The 24,379-nt window shown below is 38.1% G+C and overlaps 1 protein-coding gene across 1 annotated transcript in view; it reads right to left on the bottom strand.

The window, feature by feature from the left end:
- IL18RAP (interleukin 18 receptor accessory protein) overlaps positions 1-18,482 on the bottom strand; it is a 33,182-nt gene extending 14,700 nt beyond the window's left edge. The window contains exons 1-7 of the mRNA XM_010356563.2: positions 18,421-18,482; positions 18,126-18,276; positions 16,234-16,286; positions 14,943-15,110; positions 14,152-14,476; positions 13,873-14,056; positions 511-661 (exon numbers count right to left, since the gene is read on the bottom strand). Of these exons, the coding sequence (XP_010354865.2) occupies positions 511-661; positions 13,873-14,056; positions 14,152-14,476; positions 14,943-15,012 (730 nt within the window). The 5' untranslated portion in view covers positions 15,013-15,110; positions 16,234-16,286; positions 18,126-18,276; positions 18,421-18,482. The remainder of the gene's footprint in view (positions 1-510; positions 662-13,872; positions 14,057-14,151; positions 14,477-14,942; positions 15,111-16,233; positions 16,287-18,125; positions 18,277-18,420) is intronic.
- Between the last annotated feature and the right edge of the window lie 5,897 nt (positions 18,483-24,379).

Raw genomic sequence — 24,379 nt, 5'->3', positions numbered from 1 at the left:
TAGATGCATACGTATGTAGAAAAAGTATAAAAACATAAATGGAAATGATATAAATGACAAGATGTGACTATACTGCAGAAACAAAGGCCTGGAAGAGAATAGGATCATAGACCTCAAGTTGTCTTTGCAATGTTTTGTTTCTTTGAAGAAAAAAAAATCATGATTTTAAGCATGTGGGAAAATTGTAACATGGTTAAAACTGGTGATAGGTACCTGGATGTCACAATATTTCTCTGTGTGAAATGTTTAATACATTTTTAAAATTTATTACAAAAGCAAATCAGGGACGTATTCATGGACAACCCAACTTGTGAGAATTTGAACCTGTTTCATACCTTATCCTTCCTTGGGGGATGGCAACTTTGATGTTTGCCCACATGAAAGGTTTTACGTGATTACAAGTGTATGACTATCCTTTTTTTTCCCTAAGAGGAAAAACTAAGTATGTCAAAAGAAGATAATTTTAATTTGGCTCTCAGATCTCAATCTTGAGATAAAAATCTCACTTACCAATGGTTCTTACTTGAACAACAGCTCTGACCGTCCACGAACTTGCAGTATCCGACTGAGTGTAATCACATACGTATGTGCCCTGGTGATAGACGTAAACTTCATCCACTACAATTCGGTTGCTCCTTGTCATAGAGAGGAGTTCTCCATTCTAATCCAAAAGATATTTTAAGCAGATAATTTTTGCCATAGAAAAACTGTATGAAATACATACCTAAAGGAAAATCTTACAAATTTGAACAGGGAGGAAGAAGGTCAATCCAAGATAAGGGTATCCCACAAGCTAGGAAGACATTGTGTTCAAAAACTGTGCTTGTATATTTGAAACAAGAGGCATTTTCTAATACAATTGCATTATGTGCAAAAATAAGAGAGTCGAACCTCCAAACCTGATCAGCCCCTAAAGAGCTATTTAACATAGGACTTCCCAGAGCATGCGTGAAGTGGAGCCCTCAGAGTATTCTAGAAGACATGTAGTGTTCTAAGGGCTGACACCAAAATGAATTTTTAATGTGTCTGTGTATACATACACACACATATATATATACACACACACATACATATATATACACACGTATATAATATATAGTATATATTTACATATATAAACAGATACATACTTATAAATAAATACTTATATAAACAGAGGTTCTGGAACGTGAGTGGCTTTTCTCTCTCTCTGACAAAGCTGGTAAGTGAGAGCACTGAGAATCATCTCATTTTTTTCTGGTTCTGAGTTTCATTTTCTGATTGAAGAATTTCCCTTCCACTTTGCCTGCCTACTGGTAGAAGCTGGGATTCCCGCACGTCACATCCCTAGTGTGTTTCCTGTGGTCCAAGAAGGAATTTCCAGCAGGCTGGAAAGGAGACTAAGGGTGGGGACAGACCGGCCAGAGAAGGGCAGCTGTGGACAGGAAGCAAAACAAGGCCAAGAGGTGGTGGTATACAAGGCTAAATATATACTAGATGATCTCAAGAATCAGGAACTTTTCCAAAGGAAGTTTTAAAACACAGGGGGACATTCAAAGATAAAGCTTCAGAGGACGCAGTGATAACATACAAAGATCAGAATTTGGGGAAGAGGCATGTCATAAATCGCATGAGAACGTGATGGAGGGAGGACACAGAGCCATCCCTAAGACCTCACCTAAGCCACAGGGGAGGATGGGGAATAATACATCATTTTACCCATAAAAACGTAAGTGGGGCTTAGTGTGTACCATGAAGACTTTATGAAATGGAACTTAGAGGAAACATCAAAGAAAAGAAATTAGGGAGAAGCAATTTATGCCAAGGATGATGGGAAACCCATTCTAATAATACAATTACAGATCATCCTCATAGGACAAAGAGAGGCTAATGCAGCTGCACAGGGAACTCTTGGTTTTGCTCATATGTGAAGCAGTCATGAACAGAATATGGAAACAGGAACATCCACCACTGTGAATCTGGATGAATAGTGTCCGTAAGTCTTCAAACAAATGGAGGCATAAAAAAAAAAAAAAAAAAAAAAAAGCTGAAGACACTGCAAAGGACTTTTAAAGGTATGTGTGAAACAGGGAGAAGAACACAGTTATTATACTGCAATATTATCGATTTCTTATACTACCCACCAGTACAGCTACTGAGCATCATGCACACTGTGTTATTCTATGGGAATGGTACGTCCTGGATTTGGGCAACACAGTGGGGCTCCTAGCTGGGCTTCCACTACCTAGTCTGGGAAGACTCCAAAGACCTGCATTTCTTTCACTCTCCTCCCTGGCCCATTCTCCCTGGTGCATTTCAGGTTTTCCATGTCCATTTTAATGGTCCTTATCGTAGACTCATTGTGTCCAGGTCTGTATTCATCACAGCTTTCCTGCCCCTAATTGAATTTACTACTACTATCTCTAACTTGGTAAATACTGTGAACATATGTTGAGCCAGAAAGACTCCAAATATTCTACTCATCTATTTTACACACACTCCCAGTCAAAGCTTTTAATCTTTCATTTTATTACATGAAAATACCACTAGCATCTGCCACCTTCTTCCTGTTTCCACTTCTTTCTGTCCTGTCCTGGATCAGGACTCACACTCATAAAGTTCAAACACATCAACAAGGTCCCCATAACCATCATAAGCAACCGACAACCTTTGTTTCCATTCTAGTCCTAATTAAACCACTCAAGAACTCTCAACTCCCATCACAGTGAGCCATTCAGTGTGACCATTCACTGAATATCCGGTTTGCTTTTATGTTTCTGTTGTCTATGCTGCTCTTTCCTGTTAAGTGTAGTTGCAGTCTCTTGCCCCAGTTATCAACTAACAACATTCTATTGATAGATTTTTTTAATGAATATTTATCTTTTAAGGTATATTATGGAGTATACTAAGGTATATATTGGAGTATATTATGGAAATTATTGATACTGGGCTAGATGTCAATTTCTAGTGAAAGTCTTGAATTAATTATTTAACGGATGGTTTATGAACCCTTAGGAAAGGAAGTGATGGTTAATATCAGCCAGGTTACTAACAACAATCATATCAAGGTAATCTCATGGTTGCCCACAATGGAATAGACCAGAGGTTCAGAGGAGTACAGCAGACACAGAGTATCTTTGCTATAGTGAGTCATTTGAAAAATATTCCCATGATCTCTCTGTTAAACCAAAGGTAGATTGTGAGCTGAATGATCAGATACAGGGCATTTGAGTGCCCTTTTAGTTAATTAAGCAGCACCTTGCGTTGCGGATGAATGAATCATATGCAACTAGAAGGATCAAACTGGAGTCAACAGCAGAGCACTCTATCCCTGGTGCTAGCCTGGTCAGTAGTTTTAGCAGGGGCTTGAGTGAGAACATATCATGCTGATCTCATCTACATGCCTCACAAACCTGCGTGCGATGGCTAATATGTCAGCATTCAAAATCAGAATTCCAACCTCTTGACACGTAGAATGAACTAAAAACAACAAATTATCATTTAACAGAAGTAAATATAATATCATGAACGTAAGTTACAAATTCTACTCCACAAACAAAAATAGAACTGGCTTGATTTCAGTTTTGGTGAAAAGACTTGCCTTCCAGCTCAGAATAAATCAGTCATATAATGGGGCTGTCCCAAAGCTAAAACAACTGTGAGCTGTGGCAATATTCTGTTCTGAACAAGGAAGGTAATGCTTCCTCTGTTTCAGTGTTGGTTAGACAGCATATAGATGATTGTTTTGAACACGTGTTAGAAAGCTGTCCAGATCTTCAGAGTTCTGAAATGTTCATAGTGAGAATAATCAAACAGGCCAATGTTTCAACCCCGGAAACAGTTTTGAGAAATATAATCTAAATTATCTGCTTCCTATCTAGAAGCTCATTAAATTACCTTCTTCTTTATTTAGAAACACATTCATCTTTGTATCTAGCCAGTCTCACCATGCTCACCAGTTCTCCACAGCACTAGGCCCACAGGATGTCAACAGGTGCCAGTTACAAGAACCAGGAAATGAGAAAAAGTATCAGGTACAGGTACAAAACTTCTTTGTGGTTGGCATGATGGCTCACACCTGTAATCCCAGCACTTTGAGAGGCCAAAGCAGGTGGATCGCCTGAGGTCAGGAGTTCGAGACCAGCTTGGCCAACATGGTGAAACCCCATTTCTGCTAAAAATACAAAAATTCGCTGGGTGTGGTGGCCCACACCTGTAATCTCTGCTACTCGAGAGGCTGAGGCACAAAAATAGCTTGAACCCAGGAGGTGGAGGTTGCAGTGAGCCAAGATTGTGCCAGTGCACTCCAGCCTAAGCAACAAAGACAGAGATTCCATCTCAAAAAACAAACCTCTTTGTGGTTGGCATGATGGCTCACACCTCTAATACCAGCACTGTGGAAGGCCAAGGCAGGAGGATTGGTTGAAACCATGAGTTCGAAACCAGCCTGAGCAACATAGTGAAACCCTTTCTCTACCAAAAAATTTTAAAATTAGCTGGGTGCAGTGGTGTTTGCCTGTAGTCCTAACTACTTGAGATGCTGAGGCTGGAGGATCACTTGAGCCCAGAAGTTCAAGACTGCAGTGAGCTGTGATTACACCACTGCGCTCCAACCTAGGCAGCAGAATTAGATCCTATCACTAAAACAAACAAACAAACAAACAAAAGCTTCCATGCCACATAGGGCTTAAAATCAACCCAGCAGCCATGCCAGAAGTGTGGCAAGAGAATGTGGCATAAGTTAGATTGTCTTTTTTTTTTTTTTTTGAGACGGAGTTTCGCTCTGTCGCCCAGGCTGGAGTGCAGTGGCCGGATCTCAGCTCACTGCAAGCTCCGCCTCCCGGGTTTACACCTTTCTCCTGCCTCAGCCTCCCGAGTAGCTGGGACTACAGGCGCCTGCCACCTCACCCAGCTAGTTTTTTGTATTTTTTTAGTAGAGACTGGGTTTCACCATGTTAGCCAGGATGGTCTCGATCTCCTGACCTCGTGATCCACCTGCCTCGGCCTCCCAAAGTGCTGGGATTACAGGCTTGAGCCACCGCACCTGGCCGAGTTAGATTGTCTTAAACCACCAATGGAAATGTTATTCAAGGCGCAAGTCCTACTAACAGGAGGTCACAGCAATGTTGTCAAAACTCATATCTCGGTGCCCTAGGCCAATACAGAAGAGATTTTCCTACTGCCCTTCATTATAATTTTGACTTGTGTCAAGGATTTGCTTAGCTGAAGGTCATAAAATGCTGTTACATTAAATGTAACTATTATTTATTTAAGATGAAGTCTGTTTACGCCAAGGCTGTTTTTGCATTACATTTTTAGAAATTAGAAAAATATATAGAAAAAGTTAGTAGAATAAATAATAAATAACTCACTTTAATTCTGACGTTTTCAGTCATTAAATATTTTAATTAATAATCTCCAAGCATGGTGACCCAGCCGGGCCCCAGCACTTTCCTGCAGCCTTCCCCGGGCCAGAAGGCAAGCACAGGTCAGCAATTATCTGCAGAGGGAGCAGCTGGCCCCACCCAGACCCAGAAGGTGAGTGGCAACCCAATCAAGCCTCAATGCTCTGCTTAGGGCTATCCCCGTCCCGGAAGTAAGATCAAGCCCACACACATCTGTGTAGCCTAGCTTCTGCCCCTGCCCACCCCAAATTGCTAAGTAGCAATCCCAGAGAACTCACTTTGCCTCACAGCCTGGCATGTTGTCCTGCTGAACTACACATTCTAACAACAGTATTTCTCAGCCAGATGTAGGGCATTTGAGTGCCCTTTTAGTTAATTAAGCAATTCCTTCATATTGTGGGTGAATGGAAGACAGAAGGGTATTGCTCTGTGACTGTCTCGGATCAGGCAAAGTTGCAGACTATTTGGGAAGACAGTCTGCAGCTTTGCCTGATCAGAGGCAATCCCAGAGCCCAGCCAGCCACTCAACCTTAGAATAGAGTTCAGAAAGTGGTCTCACTGGAACGTGAAGCACAGAAAGCAATTCCACTTGACCTCAGTGCACAGAAAACAGCCAAGCCCACCTAGAAAACTCAACACCAAAGTCTGCTTATCTGGGATTGCTACCAACTAGCCCACCTGGAATCCCAGACTAGACTAAATAGTGAAGGTCTGCTACCACCAAAGATCATCTACAAAGACCAAAACAGGTGGCTGTTTCCTCAACTGCATAGGCACCAATGCAAGGACCAATGATTATGAAAAATCAAGGAAATATGACACCACTAAAAGAAACTAATAAAGCTATCATAATGAAATTGGAAGTAAAGATCTAAGAAATGACTGAAAAAACTTCAGAATGATCCTCTTAAAGTAGTTTAGGAAACCACAAGAAAATATGTATAAAAAATAAAATAAATGTTAAAAACAATTCCCAAACAAAATGAAAAGTTTAATAGAGAAACAGAAAAAAAAAATTTTAAATAGAAATCCTTCTCCTTGAAGTGTGGTTATTTGAAAAATAAAGAAATCCTACAGATAAAGAATGTAATACCTGAACTGTAATATCAACAGCAGATTTGATTAAGCAGAAGAAAGCATCAGCGATATCAAAGATGACATTTGAAATTATCTAGTCAGAGGAGCAAAAAGAAAAAGAATGAAAAAGACTTATAGTTATGGAACACCTTCAAGGGAACTCAGAATCACATAATAGGAATTTTAGAAGATGGAAGAAAAAAGAAGTCAGAAAGCGTATTTAAGGGAATACTGGCTGAAAATTTCCCAAATCTAGGGAAAGACAATATTCATGCATAGGACACTCAGATGTTGCTAATCAAATTCAACCCAAAAGGGGTTTACCGAGATACATCATAATCAAATTGTCAAAAATTCAAAGATAAAGAAAGAATACTGAAAGTAGCAAGAGATGAGAAACTTACCATGTTCAAGAAAGTCTTAATATTGCTGTCAGTGGATTTCTCTATCAGCCATGAGAGAGTGGGACGATATATTCAGTTCTGAAGGAAGAAAACCCAAAGAAACTGCCGACAAAGCAAAGCTGTTCTTCAGAAATGAGAGGGAAATTAAAACTTTCCCAGACAAACAAAAGCTAAGGGAGTTCATCACCACGTGGTCTACTTTTAAGAATTGCTAAAGGGAATTATTTAAACTGAAATGAATGCCTGCTAATTAATAACAAAAAATATGAAAGTAAAAAATTCAATGGTAGTAGGTAATACATAGTCATATTCATAATTCTCTAATAATGTCAGGGTGGTATATAAAGCCATTTATCATTACTATGAAAGTTAATAGACAAAACTAATAACAAGAAACCTAGCTGTAATAAATCATTAACAAATAGAAACTACAACAAATGTAAAATTTGACATCAAAACCATAAAAGGTAGGGGAGAGGAAATGGAAGTGTAGTTTTTGTATATAAAGTTGTTATTAGCTTAAATAGCCTGTTACAAGTGTTTTATGGAAGCCTCATAGTAACCACAAAACATAAACGTGTAGTGGTTGTGCAAAACACAAATACAAAAGATTCAAAGCGTAGCACCAAAGAAAGCCATCAAAACACAAAGGAAGATACCAACAGAGAAAAAAGTAACAAAAAACACAGAAAATAAGTTACAAAATGGCAACAGCATGTGCTTCTCTACCAATAATTACCTTGATGTAAATAGATTAATCAAGATATATTTATGTAATGATTAATATTTATCATTACATAAAATATTATGTAAGACATATTTACAATATGTCTCCGATCAAAAGACGTTTAAAGGTTAAATGGGTTTTTAAAAATTCAGCTATGTGCTGCCTTCAAGAGATTTACTAATAAGGACACATATAGACTAGAAGGGAAAGGATGAACGAAGATATTCCATACAAACGAAAACCAACAGAGAGCAGGGATAGCTGTACTTATATCAGACAAAATAGACTTTCAGTCAAAAACTATAAAAAGAGACAAGAAAGATCACAGTATAATGAAGAGTCCATTCACTAAAAGGGTATAACAATTGTAGATACATAGGCACCCAACATTAGAGCACTTAAATACGTAAGGCAATTATTAAATGAAGAAAGAGAAAGACTGCAATACAATAATAGTAAGAAACTCAATACCTTAATTTCAACTGTGGACAGCTCATTTAAACAGAAAATAAACTTCAAAAATTGGCCTTGAATTATGCTTTTGACCAAATGGACCTAACAGACATATACAGAACGTTCTATCCAACAGCAGCAGAATACACATCCTTCTCAAGTACACATAGAACATTTTCCAGGAAGGATATGCTCAGCTACAAGATAAGTCTTAAAAACTTTGAGAAAATTGAAATCATATCAAGTATCTTTTTGGGTTACAACGGCATAAAGGTAGAAATCTAAAAACAGAAAATATCTTGGAAAACATGCACATATGCAGAAATGAAACAAAATGCGCCTAAACAACCAATGGGATAAAGGAGAAATAAAAAGGAAGTTAAAAAATAACTTGAGACAAACAAAAGTCAAAACACAATGTACTAAAACATGTGGGATGCAGCAAAAGCAGTCCTGAGGGAAATGTATAGCAATGAATGTCTGTATCAAAACACAGGAAAGATTTCAAATAAAAAATCTACTGATACACCAAAAGATGTTAGAAAAAGGGTAATAAATCAAGCCCAAAGTTTGCAGAAGAAAGGAAATAACAAAGATAAAAGCAGAAATAAATGAAATAGAGATGAGAAAAACAATAGGAAAAATGAATAGAACTAAGAGTTGGTTTATTGAAAAAACTAAAAACAAAATCAACAAACTCTTAACTAGACTAAGGAAAAAGAGAAAACTCAAATAGATAAAATCAGAAATGAGAGAGGAGACATTACAATCAATATCACAAAAATACAAAGGATTATAAGAAACTACTATGAACAATTATATGCCAATAAAATGAATAACTTAAAAGAAATAGCTGTATTCCTAGACACATACAACCTACCAAGATCATAAAGAAATAGAAAATCTAAACAGACCAATAATGAATAAGGAGTCTTTAGTAGAAAAACAATCAGTAATAAAACTTCCAAGCTAATTTTATGAAGCAAGCATCACACTGATACCAAAGCCAGAAAAGGGACAAGAAAATTACAGGCCAGTATCCCTGAAAAATACAGATGCAAAAATCCACAACAAAATATTAGCAAACCAAATTCAACCATACATTAAAAGAATCATTCACCATGATCAAGTGGGATTTATCCCTGGGATGCAATTCAATACACACAAATCAATAAGTATGGTAGACTACATTAATAAAATGAAAGATAAAAACCATATCTCAATAGATGCAGAAAAATCATTTGACAAAATTTAACACGCTTCATGTAAAAACCCTCAACCAATTAAGCAGAGAGGGAATGTACCTCAATACCATAAAGGCCATATATGACAAATCCATAGCTAATGTCATATTCAATTGTGAAAAGTTGAAATCTTTTCCTCTAAGATCAGATTAACAAAATAAGAATGTGCATTCTTACCACCGCTTTTCATCATAGTACTGGAAGTCCTAGCCAGAGCAATTAGGCAAGAGAAAGAAATAAAAAGCATTTTAATAGAAAAACAAGTAAAATTGTCTGTATTTGTTGATGACATGATTTCATCTGTAGAAAACTCTAAAGACTCCACCAAAAAACCGTTAGAAGTGATAAAAGAATTCACTAAAATCGCAGGACATAAAATCAACATATAAAAATCAGTAGTGTTTCCCTGTACTGATAATGAACTGTCTGCAGAAAAGGAAATTAAGTAAACAAGCCCACTTGCCATAGGAACCAAAATAGTAAAATAGTTGGATATAAATTTAACCAAGAAGGTAAAAGACCTATATACTGAAAATGATAAAAAAAAAAATAAAAATAAAAATAAACTAACAAAAGGAATGGAAGAAAACACAAATAAATATAAAGGTATCCTGTGTCCATAGATCAGAAGAATTAATATTGAGAAAATGTCCTTACTACTCAAAGTGATATACGCATTCAAAACCAACCCTATCACAATGTTGTTATTTTTTACAGAAATACAAAAAACTACCCTTAAATTCATATGGAACTACAAAAGACCCCAAATAACCAAAACAATCTTGAGCAAAAAGAACAAAGCTAGATGTTTCACACTCCCTGATTCCAAAATATATTGCAAAGCCATTTAAATCAAAACAGCATGGTACTGGCATAAAAACAGACACATCAACAAATGGAATATGATAGCCCAGAAAGAAACCTACACATTTACAGTTAATAGATTAAAAAAAAAAAAAAAAAAAAACATGCCAAGAACACACCACGGGGAAAGGATTATCTCTCCAATAAATGATGTTAGGAAAACTGGTTATCCACAGGGAGAAGAATGAAATTGTATCTCATAGCACATATGATCCATCAATTCAAAATCGATTAAAGAATTAAATATAAGAACTAAAGTTGTAAAACTTCTAAAAGAAAACATAGAGGGAAAGCTCTACAGCATTGTTGTGGACAAATATTTTTTTGAATATGACCTTGAAAGCACAGGCAACAAAAACAAAAATAGACAAATGATATAGCATAAAATTAAAAAGCTTCTGCATAGCAAAGGAAACAATCAATGGAGTAAAGAGACAACCCACCAAATGGGGAAAATATTTACAAGCCATATATCTGATAAGGAGTTAATATCAAGAATATATAAGGAAATCAAACACTGCATTAGCAAGAAAACAAATAGCCCATTTTAAAAATAGGCAAGAGATCTGAAAAGGTAGTTCTCAAAAGAAAGGATGCAAATGGCCAATAACTATATGAAAAAATCTGAGTATCACTAATAATCAGAGAAACACAAATTGAAACCACAATGACATATCACTTCACACTTGTTAGAGTGGCTTTTACAAAAAAAAAAAAAAAAAATCTGTTACGCACTGTTGGTACTAATGTAAATCAGTACAGCCATTATGAGAAACTCTATGAAGGCTCATCAATAAAAACTAAAAATAGGCCGGGCGCGGTGGCTCAAGCCTGTAATCCCAGCACTTTGGGAGGCCGAGACGGGCGGATCACGAGGTCAGGAGATCGAGACCATCCTGGCTAACACGGTGAAACCCCGTCTCTACTAAAAATACAAAAAACTAGCCGGGCGTGGTGGCGGGCGCCTGTAGTCCCAGCTACTCGGGAGGCTGAGGCAGGAGAATGGCGGGAACCCGGGAGATGGAGCTTGCAGTGAGCCGAGATTGCGTCACTGCACTCCAGCCTGGGCAACAGAGCGAGACTCCGTCTCAAAAAAAAAAAAAAAAAAAAACTAAAAATAGAACTACCATATGATTCAGCAATCCCACTTTCGGGTACATATCCAAAGAGATTGAAATCAATACGGCAAAGGGTTAACTACGCTCCTATGCTTACTGCAGCACTATTCACAGTAGCCAAGATATGGAATCAACCTCAGTGTCCATCAGCAGAGGAATGAACAAAGAAAATGTGGTACACGTACACAATGAAATACTATTTAGCCTTTACAAAAGGAAATTCCATCATGTGGGACAAACACGAATAAACTTGGAAAACTATGCTAAGTGAAATAAGCCAGACACAGAAAGAGAAAAGCTGCAATATCTCACTCATATATAGAACTTTAAAAAGTTGAACTCATAGAAGTAGAGAGTAGAATGATGATTAGTGGGGGCTTGGTTGGTGGGGAGAAGAGGGTGAATAGGGAAATACTGGTCAAAGAGTACAAAGTTTCAGATAGATAGGAGGAATAAGTTTTCAGACATATTTCATAGCAAGATAACTATAGCCAATAATATTGTATTGCACATTTCAAAATAACTAAGAGGTAAGTTTCAAATGCCTGTCCACAAAAAATAAGCAAGGTGATGTATGTGTTAATTAGCTTTTCAAAACAGTCTGCAAGCCTGTTTTTAATTTGTCAATGAAAAATATTGTGGAATGCTCCAGAGACTCCAAGCCCAGGGATTTATTTCAGTTGTATACTCTGCATATCTGATGGGTATATCCCCGGTCAGCAGTTTCATTTGAATTCAATAAAGCCATGTTTTCATTCTCTCAGCCAGTGTCAGCTTCTTCTATTCAGAGATGGGTCATACGTATGATCCACCCACCACCTGAGAATCTGGGGGTTAGCATGAAGGAAAAAGGCAGTAGGTGTTTTTTCCTGCCTAATGCCATCACTTTCAGTGATGTACTACTGCCAATAGGTCTGTGATTTCCAGGCTACTATGTGCTTGTGTATGCACTGTATGTGTGTGAGTGCACAATCACATATGTGTAATTCACAAAACCAGGACCTGTTCAAATCTGTGTCAGAGGTACAATTTTAATAACAGCCATTGTTCACCTATTCTTAGGGTAGCTGCCTGTCCACCATGAAACACCTGTTGACATTTGCACTCAAAGCCCCAGGGAAGTGAAACAGAGCTTCCTTTTGTGAATGTCATGCAGTTTTAGGGTTTAGTTTATAAAAGCAATATTTGCAGATAGCTGGAAACTATTATGCAACTTGTGCTCGCCTGAAAAGTATTCACTTCAGGTGTATGATCATTGAAAAGCCAAGCACATTTTCATCTGAAATAATGGGGACAGGACTGCTTTACTGGCCTGAGAACAGCCCACCAAGACAAGACAGCTGCCATCCTGGATGACAGATATTTTGAATTAAAGGAAGTTTTGTTCTTGAGAGAGAAGTGAAAATAATGAACAAAACTATTGGCTCTTCTTACTAACCTCATTTTAGAGGTTATGAAATGAATGTTTCTGAAAATAGGGTTTTATTGAGACCAGCATTCTTTCAGTGTCATATAAAAACACAAATGTGAGACCATACCCCATGCCATTCGTCCTCCCTGTATATTTATTTCTGTAAAGGATGTGATAACATCTGTCCTCCTATTAGCATGGAGTCTCAGGAATCAAGTGGGGAAATGTCTCCTCATACCATGGTAACTGTATCTCCAGGAGACTCTCATTGTTAAAATTTGGGATGCATTAAACCATTAAATAAACATAACTCATCTTTCTGACTTTAATCAGTAGCAATTTAGAATGATATTTTTATATTAACAAACACATATATTATGAGGTTGAATACAAAATTGTGCATAATTTTGAAGACAAATTATTGGACTTCAAATAGTTATCGCAATTGTAGGAAGCGATTTAGATTCTATTCCTGGATTCCACCACCCAAGAGTCAACTGACAGGGGGCCCTGTTGGAGGAGATGGTTAGGCAGCATTTCGTTATCTGGTAGCACTTGGAAACACTCTAAAACAGGATGGAAATATGAAGTTCTTCTGTTATGGGAGTTCACGTACCTGTGGTTCATAGCTCAAAGTCATTGTGAAACTTGCTCTTGTTCCCTTTTTCTCTTAGCACTGTACTGCTTTCCATCATCTCACCTGTGCAAGACATCTGTCACTGAGGTCCACCTTGGATTTGTCCTAACTGTCCTCCAAGAGCTGTCCTTTTGGAAATGTATTTCAGGCTCCCTATCTTTCACAAACCCTTCAAGACTTATGTGTTGGATGCTCCCTTCCCCTTTGCAATGCCTGTTGTTTTCCGAAGACAGTGAAAATGAGTGAACCTATCTTCCTACATTAGCAGATGTTAGTAGGTTTATGTCTAACCTCATGTGTAGTATACTTGCATTTTAGAAGTTTTTCTAGTGTTGATCAAAAGGATGCCTCTAATAATTAGAATATCAAGCTCTGTGGCTTCCCAGGGGACACAATTATTTTAGAAAGTCAGATCTCCTGCAGAGGCACAGGACCAGTTTTTGAGAAGCTGTAGACCCCAGATTCTCAAACACGGTTTTCCATGAAAAAAACCCATGAAGATGATACCGTGAAAACAATGCTCTTACATTAATTTTAGAGAATTCACTCTTACCTTGTACCAGGTTACCTCTGGACTTTGTGCATCACTTTGGCAGCTGAGACTGGGGCAAGAAATAGAGCCAGTGCTCCCAAGAAGCAGGTCTTGCTTATGTGATGCAGAATTCTCACAGGATGCATTTGACTGGGGCTTAACTTCTAAAATCATCTTGACACAACAGGCTACATCGTAGGGGCTCCTAGGAAATTAACAAGATCCTGTGAACATAGACATTTTGTCTAGATAATAGAAGACTTGGAAATGTTTTCAGATAGAAATGCATTTGGAACATACTTAATCATCTTGGGTCTACAAATATATGACCCAGTATTATTCACCCCTGGGGTCAAAAAACGAAGGGTGCATTTGTCCTGAATGATGTGAGGATAGCTTTTCCTAATGCCCTCTAATGGGTCTCCATTCGGAGGTTGTCGGTACCATTGAACATCAGATAGGTCCTTACTACCCATAAGGGGCAGGTGCTCAGGGACTTGTGTTGGTGAGAGTCGACTTCTGTGGCAGAAATGTGATTTCTGTGGCTCTGGTAAATCACAAAATAAGATAAATTCCTCTTCACTTCTTGTAGAATATGTCCAAAGGAGTTTTTTTGTGGAACAACCTAAAAATCATAATAAACAGAACAACATGGAAACACATTAGAAAATGGAATTCTAGCTTACATTTACATCTAGTGCTTGATTTAACAAGAGATTCAGCTTCCTTGTGTGTCTTTCTTCTTCACTGTCCATTTTGTAGGGGAAAGGAAGTGCCTGTTCTAATTCCCTCCCAGTGGACTCCAGTATCACCAGCAGCAGCCCTGGTTTCCTGGAAAAGACGGTAGAACCCTGGCTCATCCCTCTTCAGCTGCTCTCACTGAACACTCAATTACAGTAACAGGGTACCTAGTCAATGCTTGGTATCAGCTGAAAGCTGTTCACCCCAATAATTCTCCTCTCAGTCCCTTTTTAGCAGTAGGATGGAAAGGTTGTTTATTAATATATCATGCTGCTGATATATCAGGTTATCCATCACTTTACGTTTGACCACAGACCCACAGTGCTAAGATGAAAAGTGAAAATCCCTACCTGAAATATTAAATCCTTTAGTTCTCTCTCCTGAGACAAGCCAAAGAAATATCCAGCCCAAATAGAGCATTGTTCTCCCGTGTTCCTGTCATCACTCCAATAACTTCATTCCATTGCTAGAGGAGTGTTTTGAGATTCAGAACTCTGCCCTGCATATCCCCTTCATTTCTGTCAATCAAGAAATGGGAAATGAAGAAATCAGGACCAGTGACCAAAGTGCAACTTACACAGGAAGCTTTGAAAGGGCAGGTCCTACCCAAACCGGCCTTCACTTGCCTCAAACTTACGTGGGTATTTCCAATTGGGTTTCAATTGTGTCATTTCTTACAAATCATCTTAAGCTCCCGATATCCCTAGGCTCTATGCAGTGTGTTCTTTTAATGCCATTTTCCCCTCATTAATCTTTTTTGTCTGATGTGCTCACCTAGCATGTATATTTCCATGAGTAATTTGGAAAGAGTTATGTTTAACTTTTCCTGAAAAAAATGACGCATGTTGAATAAAAATGCCAGATTTTTCACGGTTAGGAAATCTAGAGATATAGCTCCTACTGATAAAATTTGAGAATGTTTGCACATACTACTTTGTATATATGGTCTCCCCACTTGCCTTTCCCTTGTCCACAACGTCTCTGAAAGAACAGTCCTCCAGCTCCACCACCAGACACATCTTCCTAAGAAGCAAGCCTGAGCATCTCATTTCCATGCCCAAGACGCCACCAGCTCCCACCACCCATGTGATGAAGCACAGATTCCAGAGCACCATGGACAAACCCTGTAGCGTTTGGCTCTCTCATGTCTTATCTCTGAATTCTTCCTTGGAGAGTCGTTCCCTGACCGCCTGGATAAAGAAGCCCCTCCCTCCCTTCTTGCCAACAACCACCTCTCTTGCTTCTCATTTTCGATGACTTCTGTCTTAGCACACATTATTGTCTGAAAATATCTTATTCCTAAAACTTCTCCCCAACTAGAATATAAGTTCCATCCCAGCAGGAACTGAGTGTGTCTTTCTGAGTCCTGCAGCCTCTCTCCAGGAATGGTGCTAATAACAGGAGCTCAGTAATGACTTGTTCAGGATTTAACCGTGCTGCAGTAGATGAGTTGTTCCTTACACCTTGTCCTCCCACTAGATTGGGAGCTCCTAAAGAGCGAAAATTATTCCTTTGGCACTCTCCTAGGGTCAGGAGATACGATTTCTGAAACATGATCTCTGCTCAGTTTTTCAGAAATGATAAACACTTCCAGAGTCGTCAGAGCAAACACATTGCAATCTACTATGGCAATTCACTTACTGTGTGACTCCAGTTAAATCACGTGGTCTCTTTCTGCACTTCAGCTTTCTTACCTGCAAAATAAAATGTCTGGACTGTATCAGTAGTTCCTCCACCTTAGAATGAAGGAATCAGAATTTCTGATGTGTAAGTCAGGATATTTGTAATTTTTAAAAAAGCTCCTGACTTGTAAATCATAAGACCAGATGATTGCTAAGATCATTCCAGCTGTACCATCTTGCAATTTATGTCCAAATGTCCAAGCCTATCGCAAATTAGTTACCACGATGCCCAGCAGCCTCCAGCCCTCAGGAATTTCTGCCAACCTTGAGATGACAGTTACTGCCTAGGATACACCCACCCACGCACTGGCCTCAGCCCTCTGGCTGCCTGGGGCTGATTTCAGGCTTCAGCTTTCACTCTGGGACAGTGCTTCTCAAATCATCTTGATTATAATAGTCACATGAAACACTAATTACAAATGCAGATTTTGGGCTTCCCGAGGACTTATTAAATCAGATTCTCAAGGAGAAGAACAATGGAACCTACATTATAAACAAGCGTCAGAGCCACCATGCTCATCCAGGAGACATCTTTGGGAAGTCCTGCTCAGGGATAAGCACAGAGCTTGGGGAGGTGGGTCAGTGCTGAGTCACAGTAGCTGTTGCCAGCATTGTGGGCAACTGACCGATGTGAGCCCAAGCCCAGTCTGGAAGTCTCATTTATGCGGGACAATGCGCCCACACTGTGTGGCTTGCTTGTTAATATCTACCTTTTGAAGGCCATCTAATATCTAAGTGACATCTTCCATGCTGCCGTCACTAACATGCTTCCCTGAATCGGAAGGAGCCACACAAATGCAGAGGACATCATTTATTGAGCACTGGACAACTTAAGCCAAATCAAGCCTCAGACTCTGCTTATGGGAATAAAATAATGTGGCCCTCACTTACTTTCTGTAAAGTGAAGCGGAGCGCTGTCCTTCTTGTATTACAGGTGGACAACCAAGGCTCACATTGCTTGGAATGGCAGTGTCCATTCTCAATGATAATCACATACCTGGTAAGTATTAGCAGGGGGATTCATAACTAGGTATAGAGGGTCTCAAAGCTTCTGATTTCCCCATCACCATACGCTGTCCTTCACAGAAGGAACTGAGAGTCTAACAGCGCTGGGAGAATCTACAGAATCTCTTCAGTTATTTTCTAGATGCGTTTTTGGAGACTCACATATCTTTTGTCAGAGGATGAAGATTTCTCTTTCAGTTGTCAAGGCTACACCTTCAGCTGTCTCTGGGAGAAATAATGAACTAAACTTTCCCCACAGAACTTTGTGGTGGGAAACGGGGAAGAGAGAGGAAAGTGCTGGAGAAAGCAGTGTCAACAGGGGTCTGAGGACCAGGGAGAGAAATATCACCATCAAAGGCAGACTTAAACCACTTTACACAGAGAACACCTGCAGACAGAGATTTGGTCTCGTGTAATAGTGACAGTATTTAATTCAACTGGTATCATTATGATTCTCAGATGGTCCGTGGTGGCTTCAGACCCCATTGTCTAGGGATAACAGAAAATGAAGCCATAGTGCCTGCCATCAAAGATGTCACAGTTAAGCTTAAATGGGCATTCAAATTTGGCAAACATCTTGAATCTCTCTGCTCTTAGCCCTTCCTGTAAAATGCTCAAAGCACTATAAACAGGTTTATTTTATAACCACCTCTTTTTTTAGTGAAGACTCCATATATATGGAGATGAAAATTCTGTTAGTAAATAACCCATTTGTTATTCTAAAATAGTTCTTGAAAAGTAATTGTGTTAGCAATTCATTTTTTAAATTATTTAAACTCTTTTCCCAACTTATATTTTCTGGTTAGGAAATCTAGTGGGGGAAAAAAAAAAGTACCTCTCTCTTACCTTTATTTCCTGCTCTTAAGACATAAAAAAAAGAGGAAGGAACTTCAAGTCCTTATTTCAGTGACTGCTGGCTTTTGTATCTGAAGGAAAATACGTGAGAATATCCGTTTTCGAAGGGTTCTACTATATTTCTTCCTATCCAGAGAGATACCTGGAGAAGACACAGTAGCCACGTAACTCGCATCAGCTCAAAAATAATGGGTTATAACTGGATGAAAAAGGAAAACCTTATTTTGTAAATGACCATTGACATTGTGAAATGGATGGTCATACAGAGGAAAATCAAGTAAACTACCTCTTTCCGTAGGAAATGCTCTGAAGAAGAAGCATCTAAACTCTTCTCTGACCAACCTCCTTGACAAGATAAAGTTTGTGGTTGGGTTTAGTTGAAAGAGTGAGTAAGCTGGTTTCCTTTACAGGAATTTCCTGTGAAGAATATTAACTCAACTCAATTTCTCAACTGTGGGTTTTGTTTTTCTTCTTGTAAAACCAGCCTCCAAAAGTGTGACCTTTGAGATCAACACTAAAGCCTATTTTGTGATTAACTTTCTAATTTTGAAAAAGAAAAATTACCTCTCCAACACCAATTTTATAAAGAAATAATTTATTGATACGCAAAGGAAAATACGTTTAATGTCTAAAGTTACTGGGGTTTTTCTGTTCCTATTGAGAGGCGGTTTCAGAATATAACATATAATTGAAAACTCCATTGTTCCTTTGCTAGAGCAACTGAAACCATTTAATACTTCGAACACTCTGAGACCACAATAATCATAATGAGTTTTGTCTAGAAACCATCTTGGTTAAGTCTAGATAACATCCTCCATCAAGAGTCCAGTATTCTAATAAAGGTTAGGCTGGCACAGCTGAGCACATCAAAGTTCCAGGCTGCTTCTACACATATATAGAGAATAACATGAAATTCAAATGAAAACTAAATTTACTTTGGCATGAAAGCAAAATAAGTGTTTACCTGAGGCGAGGGTAGGAGGATACAAGAAGAATTAGTAACTGTAGACAGAAAGGAGCCCCCAGAATGTATTTACTACTGGTCATGAGTCTACCTAGGATTCCGAGACGATGAGGGTTTGTTCCACGCCTATTCCAAGAGTGGTAACAAGAAGCGGTGAAACAGACACTCCAGGCACGTGATGCTTCAGGCTTACAATGTCATGTGGCAACAGGCTCAGTAATAAGAACAAGGGCAGGAGACCTGGGAAGTTTTGGAGAAATGAGGTTGAACGAATCAAAAAGGCTAATAATAAGGTGTTGTTTTTGGTAAGTGTTCAATAACCATTGAATGGAACTATATTCAAGTGAATGGAGGTTTGGAAGCTGTCCTTGTGAAGTTTCAGAGATCTTGATGCAGACCTCAAAACTGCATCTAAAGTTATTGTATTAGGCCATGCTTGCATTACTATAAAGAAATACCCAAGACTGGGTAATTTCTAAGAAAAGTGGTTTAATTGGCTCATGGTTCCATAGGCCGTACAGAAAGCAGAGTGGCATCTGTTCTTGGGGAAGCCTTAGGAAGCTTTCAATCTTGGCAGAAGGCAAAAAGAGAGCAGTCACATCACATGGTGAAAGCAGGTGCAAGACAGGGGTGGATGCAACCCACTTTTAAACTACCAGATCTCACTCACTGTCGTGTGGACAACACCAAGGGGATGGTGCTAAACCATCATAAGAAACCTGACCCCAGTGATCAGATCACCTCCCACCATGCCCCACCTCCAACACTGGAAATTACAATTTCATGTGAGATTTGTGCAGGAACTAATATACAAACTATTTCAGTTATTTAGTTGTCTCCTAAAGTGAATTTGATCACTTTAATAGTTTGAACAGGGCTTACAGGAAATGGAAAGTCTTGCTGTAGACATTGTGGAGCTAGTGTCCAAGCTGCCATCAATTCTTTCACCACCTCCTCACAAAGCCATTTACTTCCATGTGCATTTTGTTTCTCACATCAACAGATAAAATGTAGTTTCTCTGTCCTTGAATGTAGCCTGACTTTGTGATTTGCTTTTGATGAAAAGAACACAATGGAAGTGACACTGTTGCCAGTTGCAGACCGGTTCTTAAAAGATCTTCAGCTTCCAATTCCTCTTTTGGGAGCCAGACACCAGGTAACAAGCCCAAATATCCTGAGATCACCTTACTGTAAAGAAGTCTAAGCTAGGCAGGTTGTGAGAACAGGAGAGAAAGAGATGCTTGGCCAGGCCCCAGATGTTCTAACCAACCCAGCTTCAAGCATGTGAGTGAACAGCTCCAGCAGATGTGACACAGAGAAGAACAGCTCAGCTGAGCCCAACCCAGATTGCAGCATTGTGAAAAATAATACATTGTTAAGTTTAAGTCATTATGTTATGTTTAAGTCACTAAATTTTGGGGTAGTTTGTTAGACAGCAATAGATGATGGAAAAACATGTTATCCTGTTACCATTGGACAAATGAATTCTATTTCACTTGAGATAAATTCCTGGATGAAATGCAAATGAGTCCATTTGGTGAATTTATGTTTCAAATCATGTTGTGCGTACCTATTATTTTCTCAGAAATATGGTTCAAGGAGAAATAAAACACTTTTTTGACTTCCAACGATTCATATTTTTGAGAGAGAAATAATTATAGTGCATAGTCATGAATCTAATCCAAGAAACATATACTATCCATCTTCTACCTGCAAGATCTTTTGCTGGTTGACCTAAAAACGTGCTGAGTCATAATTAATATAAGTAAATACTTTATTTGGGCAGCCCTTGAGGATCACATTGTGGGACCATAGATTCAAGTTGTTCTGAATATATACTCTGATTAGCAGCAGTCATAAGTAGATTTTTAAAAGAAAATAGGAGGCAGTTTCTAAGTTGTTTAGCAAGAATTACATTAAAATAACGTAAGGTATTGATTGGCTATCCATGGTATCTGTCTCACAATGTTCAAGAACCTGAAGATAACGAGTGAGGTAGCTAGTCAGAAGCAAAATGACTTTAAACAATTGCCCTAGGCATGAGTGCAGTTGGGGGTGGGAGGTGGGGAGCATGGCTGAAGTCACATACTCATATCTTTCTGGGCCTAATAAATTTTGCATACCTCAGATAGCTCACACTACTCTGAGCTATTTTTCTTCTCTCTTTTCTCCCCTCTTTGATCAAAAATCTTCCCACGGAAGCATTGATGATCAAACTCTGCTTAGGTTAGAATAATAGGCATCCTTCATTCCTTGGCTTCCCAAGGAAAGCTCATTCCTAGATAGATCCCAGTCAAGTCACTGATTTGTATAACTTCCATTGCTTGTTGAATTATCTCTAGTTTTTGAAGCTGTATGCTTTTGTTTTTCTTGGAAGAAATAAAGATATGAGAGATACGTGGTGAAAACTGTTTCACTGGGGATTCAATCCAAATTTTAGGAAAATAATAAAAACTCAAAAACAATTAATGGTCAGGGTTGCGATCTAATAACACGTATGCTATAATCTTCCCTGGAAACATAATTTTTCTCTCTCCAGCTTGTCATTTCTACCAAAGATAGAAGTGGTGTTTATCCCAGAACTGCAAAGTTGGTCTGATATTATGGTAACCCTTCAAGGGTTAACAGTTGAGTTGAGGGAGCGGAACCTCTAAAGGTCTCTTCTTATATGGTAATGCTAGACAAAGAAATGCACAGCAGGCCACAGGACAGGAGCTCTTAGCCAACCTGAGGACTGAAGGACGGCTTCTCCAGAGAATTCACTGAATTTTCATTATTTTTTTTTTAAACCTTAGGTATAGATGGTGAAGGCGATGAGTTCTAATATTTTCATACTCTTCCCGAGACTGTCAATCCTCTGTCCCCATCTCCTGCTGCTCGACTCTCCCCTTGGGACATAGTTTCTCTAACAGCTCACTTACATGGTGGTTGTTTTCCCTCCCCGACTCCAGGTACCATTGGTTTCCAACCATTGCACCGCCCTCCTCCCTAAGAACCCCCAGCTTCAAATATCATGTCCTCGGGCTATCCCTCCCAGTATCCCTCCTTGCTGCAGTCATCCACAAAGCCCTGGGTCACTCTGCTTTATTCCCTGAAGAGTTTAGTTCTGGGCTAACTCTTACTCTTACCAGAACTCTTCCTGTTTCGATTCTTGGTATTAGCATTGATATAGATGATCCGTTTAATGACTCCCTCTCTCAGTTCTTTGACTTCCTCTCCTCCAAAGCTCTTGTATTCCATCCTTACGTCACTATTTATTCCTGTAATCATAACCTAGACTTGTCATTGCTAATAATTGCTATGCCTCCATATTCCCAATTGAAAGCATCCTACTCCCTTGGCAATTACCTCCTATCCTCCAACTTACTTTCCAAAATACTCAAATTCCAACATTCACTTCGTCACAAAAGAACCTTACATTAATCCTAACAAATTTTCAATGATCCCCTTCACGCTTGCATTTTCCAAATTAAATTCTATTGTTATTCATTATCTGTCCGTGAATAGTACAAAAAACAATTATTTGTATTCATTTAGTTAAATTTCTTTATGTCGTTCATTAATATGTTTTCAAATTCTCCACTAGAAATGTATTTCTAGTGGACAATTAATGCTTTCTCACATTAATGCATTTTCAATGCATTCAACATATTAGGAAATCTCCTTCCTAAAAGCCATCTACCTGGAACGTGCTCTTCTGCTTAAATACAGCAAATGCACAATTTCCAGCATTGGATTTCCATTTATCATGAGTCTGGAGATCTGGAGATGCCTTCCACCATTTTCCTTAGCTGGATTCTGTTTCTCTAAAGCACGAAGTACTATATGTTCTCTTTATGGAAGACCACTTCTTCCAGGAGATCTGAGACAAAGAGACATGGCAGGAAATATCTTGAGGCCTTACATGTCTGAAAATATCTATTTTATCCTCATAGTTGAATAATTGTTTGACTCAGTAGAGAAATTTAGGAGATAATGCCATTTTCTCCCAAATGTTAAGGCATTTCTGTCTCCATTTTGCTGAGTAATTAATTGGTGGGCCCTTTCAATCTGAAACTTCATATCATTCTATTTTGAGATAATTTCTTATTTCCAAAAATATTATTTTTGTTTTTATTCTCATTTTAAAGTGTCTGTTTATTGTCATTTTATAGATATTCTATTACTTTAATTTAGACTAATTTGCAAATTCTTCCATTTTTTTTCTCTATTTTTATTTATTTAGCTCCTTGTTTTACATTCTGGGTAACACTTCATCATTTTCCAAACCTGATACTGTCTTTTCCACTTTAGTTAATTCATTTTTAATTTCCAAGTTATTTTTATTATGCTCTGAAGTAATATATTTTCTTGTCTCTCTGAAAATATTCAAGTTTGTTCTTTAAGTATGGTTTTCCTTTGGCTTATCTCCATTTCCTCCAAATTCCATTTTGTTACTTGTTAATCTTGGCCTTTCATAGTAGAGAGTTTTCTTAAATATGTAAGGATTTTTAACTGTCTACTAATATTTAATAAGGACAAAGATTTTGCACACATACACACAGCTACAGACCAATCTTGCTTAGAAGCATATACACAAAGTCCTAAATAAAATACTAGCACATAAAATACATATTTTTAAAATTCATTAGGATGAAGTGGTGTTTATCCCAGAACTGCAAAGTTGGTTTGATATTATGAAAACATTAACATTCTCTATGGAGAAAAACTATATGATCACCTCCAAAGTTGCAGAAAAGGTTTTGAACAAAAATAAACACTCATTTATGTTTTTTTTTTTTTTAAAAAAAACACTAAACATGTTGTTTAGTTTCCATGTGTTTGTAAAGTTTTTGAAAATTCTCTTGTATTGATTTCTAGTTTTATACCATTGTACTCAGAAAAGATATTTGAAATGATTTTAATCTTCTTAAATTTTTTAAGACTTGTTTTGTGACTTACTATAAAATCTATCCAGAGAATGTCCCATGTGCAGCTGAGAAGAATCTATATTCTGCAGCCGTTGAGTGGAATGGTCTGGAAATGTCTGTTACATCTATTTAGTCAGACTAAGAAAAAAAGTAGAGAAAACTAGAATAAATAAAATCAGAGACAAAAAAGGAAATGCTACAACCGATATCACAGAAATACAAAGGATCCTAAAAGGCTATTGTGAACAATTATATGCCAACAAATGGGACAAACTAGAAAAAATGGACACATTTCTGGACACATATAACCTACCATGAAGAAACAGAAAACCTGAAGACATCAGTAACAAATAATAATATTAAATCAGTAA

Source organism: Rhinopithecus roxellana, chromosome 17 (assembly GCF_007565055.1).
Source record: "Rhinopithecus roxellana isolate Shanxi Qingling chromosome 17, ASM756505v1, whole genome shotgun sequence".
In the NCBI taxonomy this organism is placed as follows: domain Eukaryota; kingdom Metazoa; phylum Chordata; class Mammalia; order Primates; family Cercopithecidae; genus Rhinopithecus; species Rhinopithecus roxellana.
The sequence above is the reverse complement of the archived record's forward strand: the minus strand, read 5'-3'. Positions and strand labels throughout refer to the sequence as shown.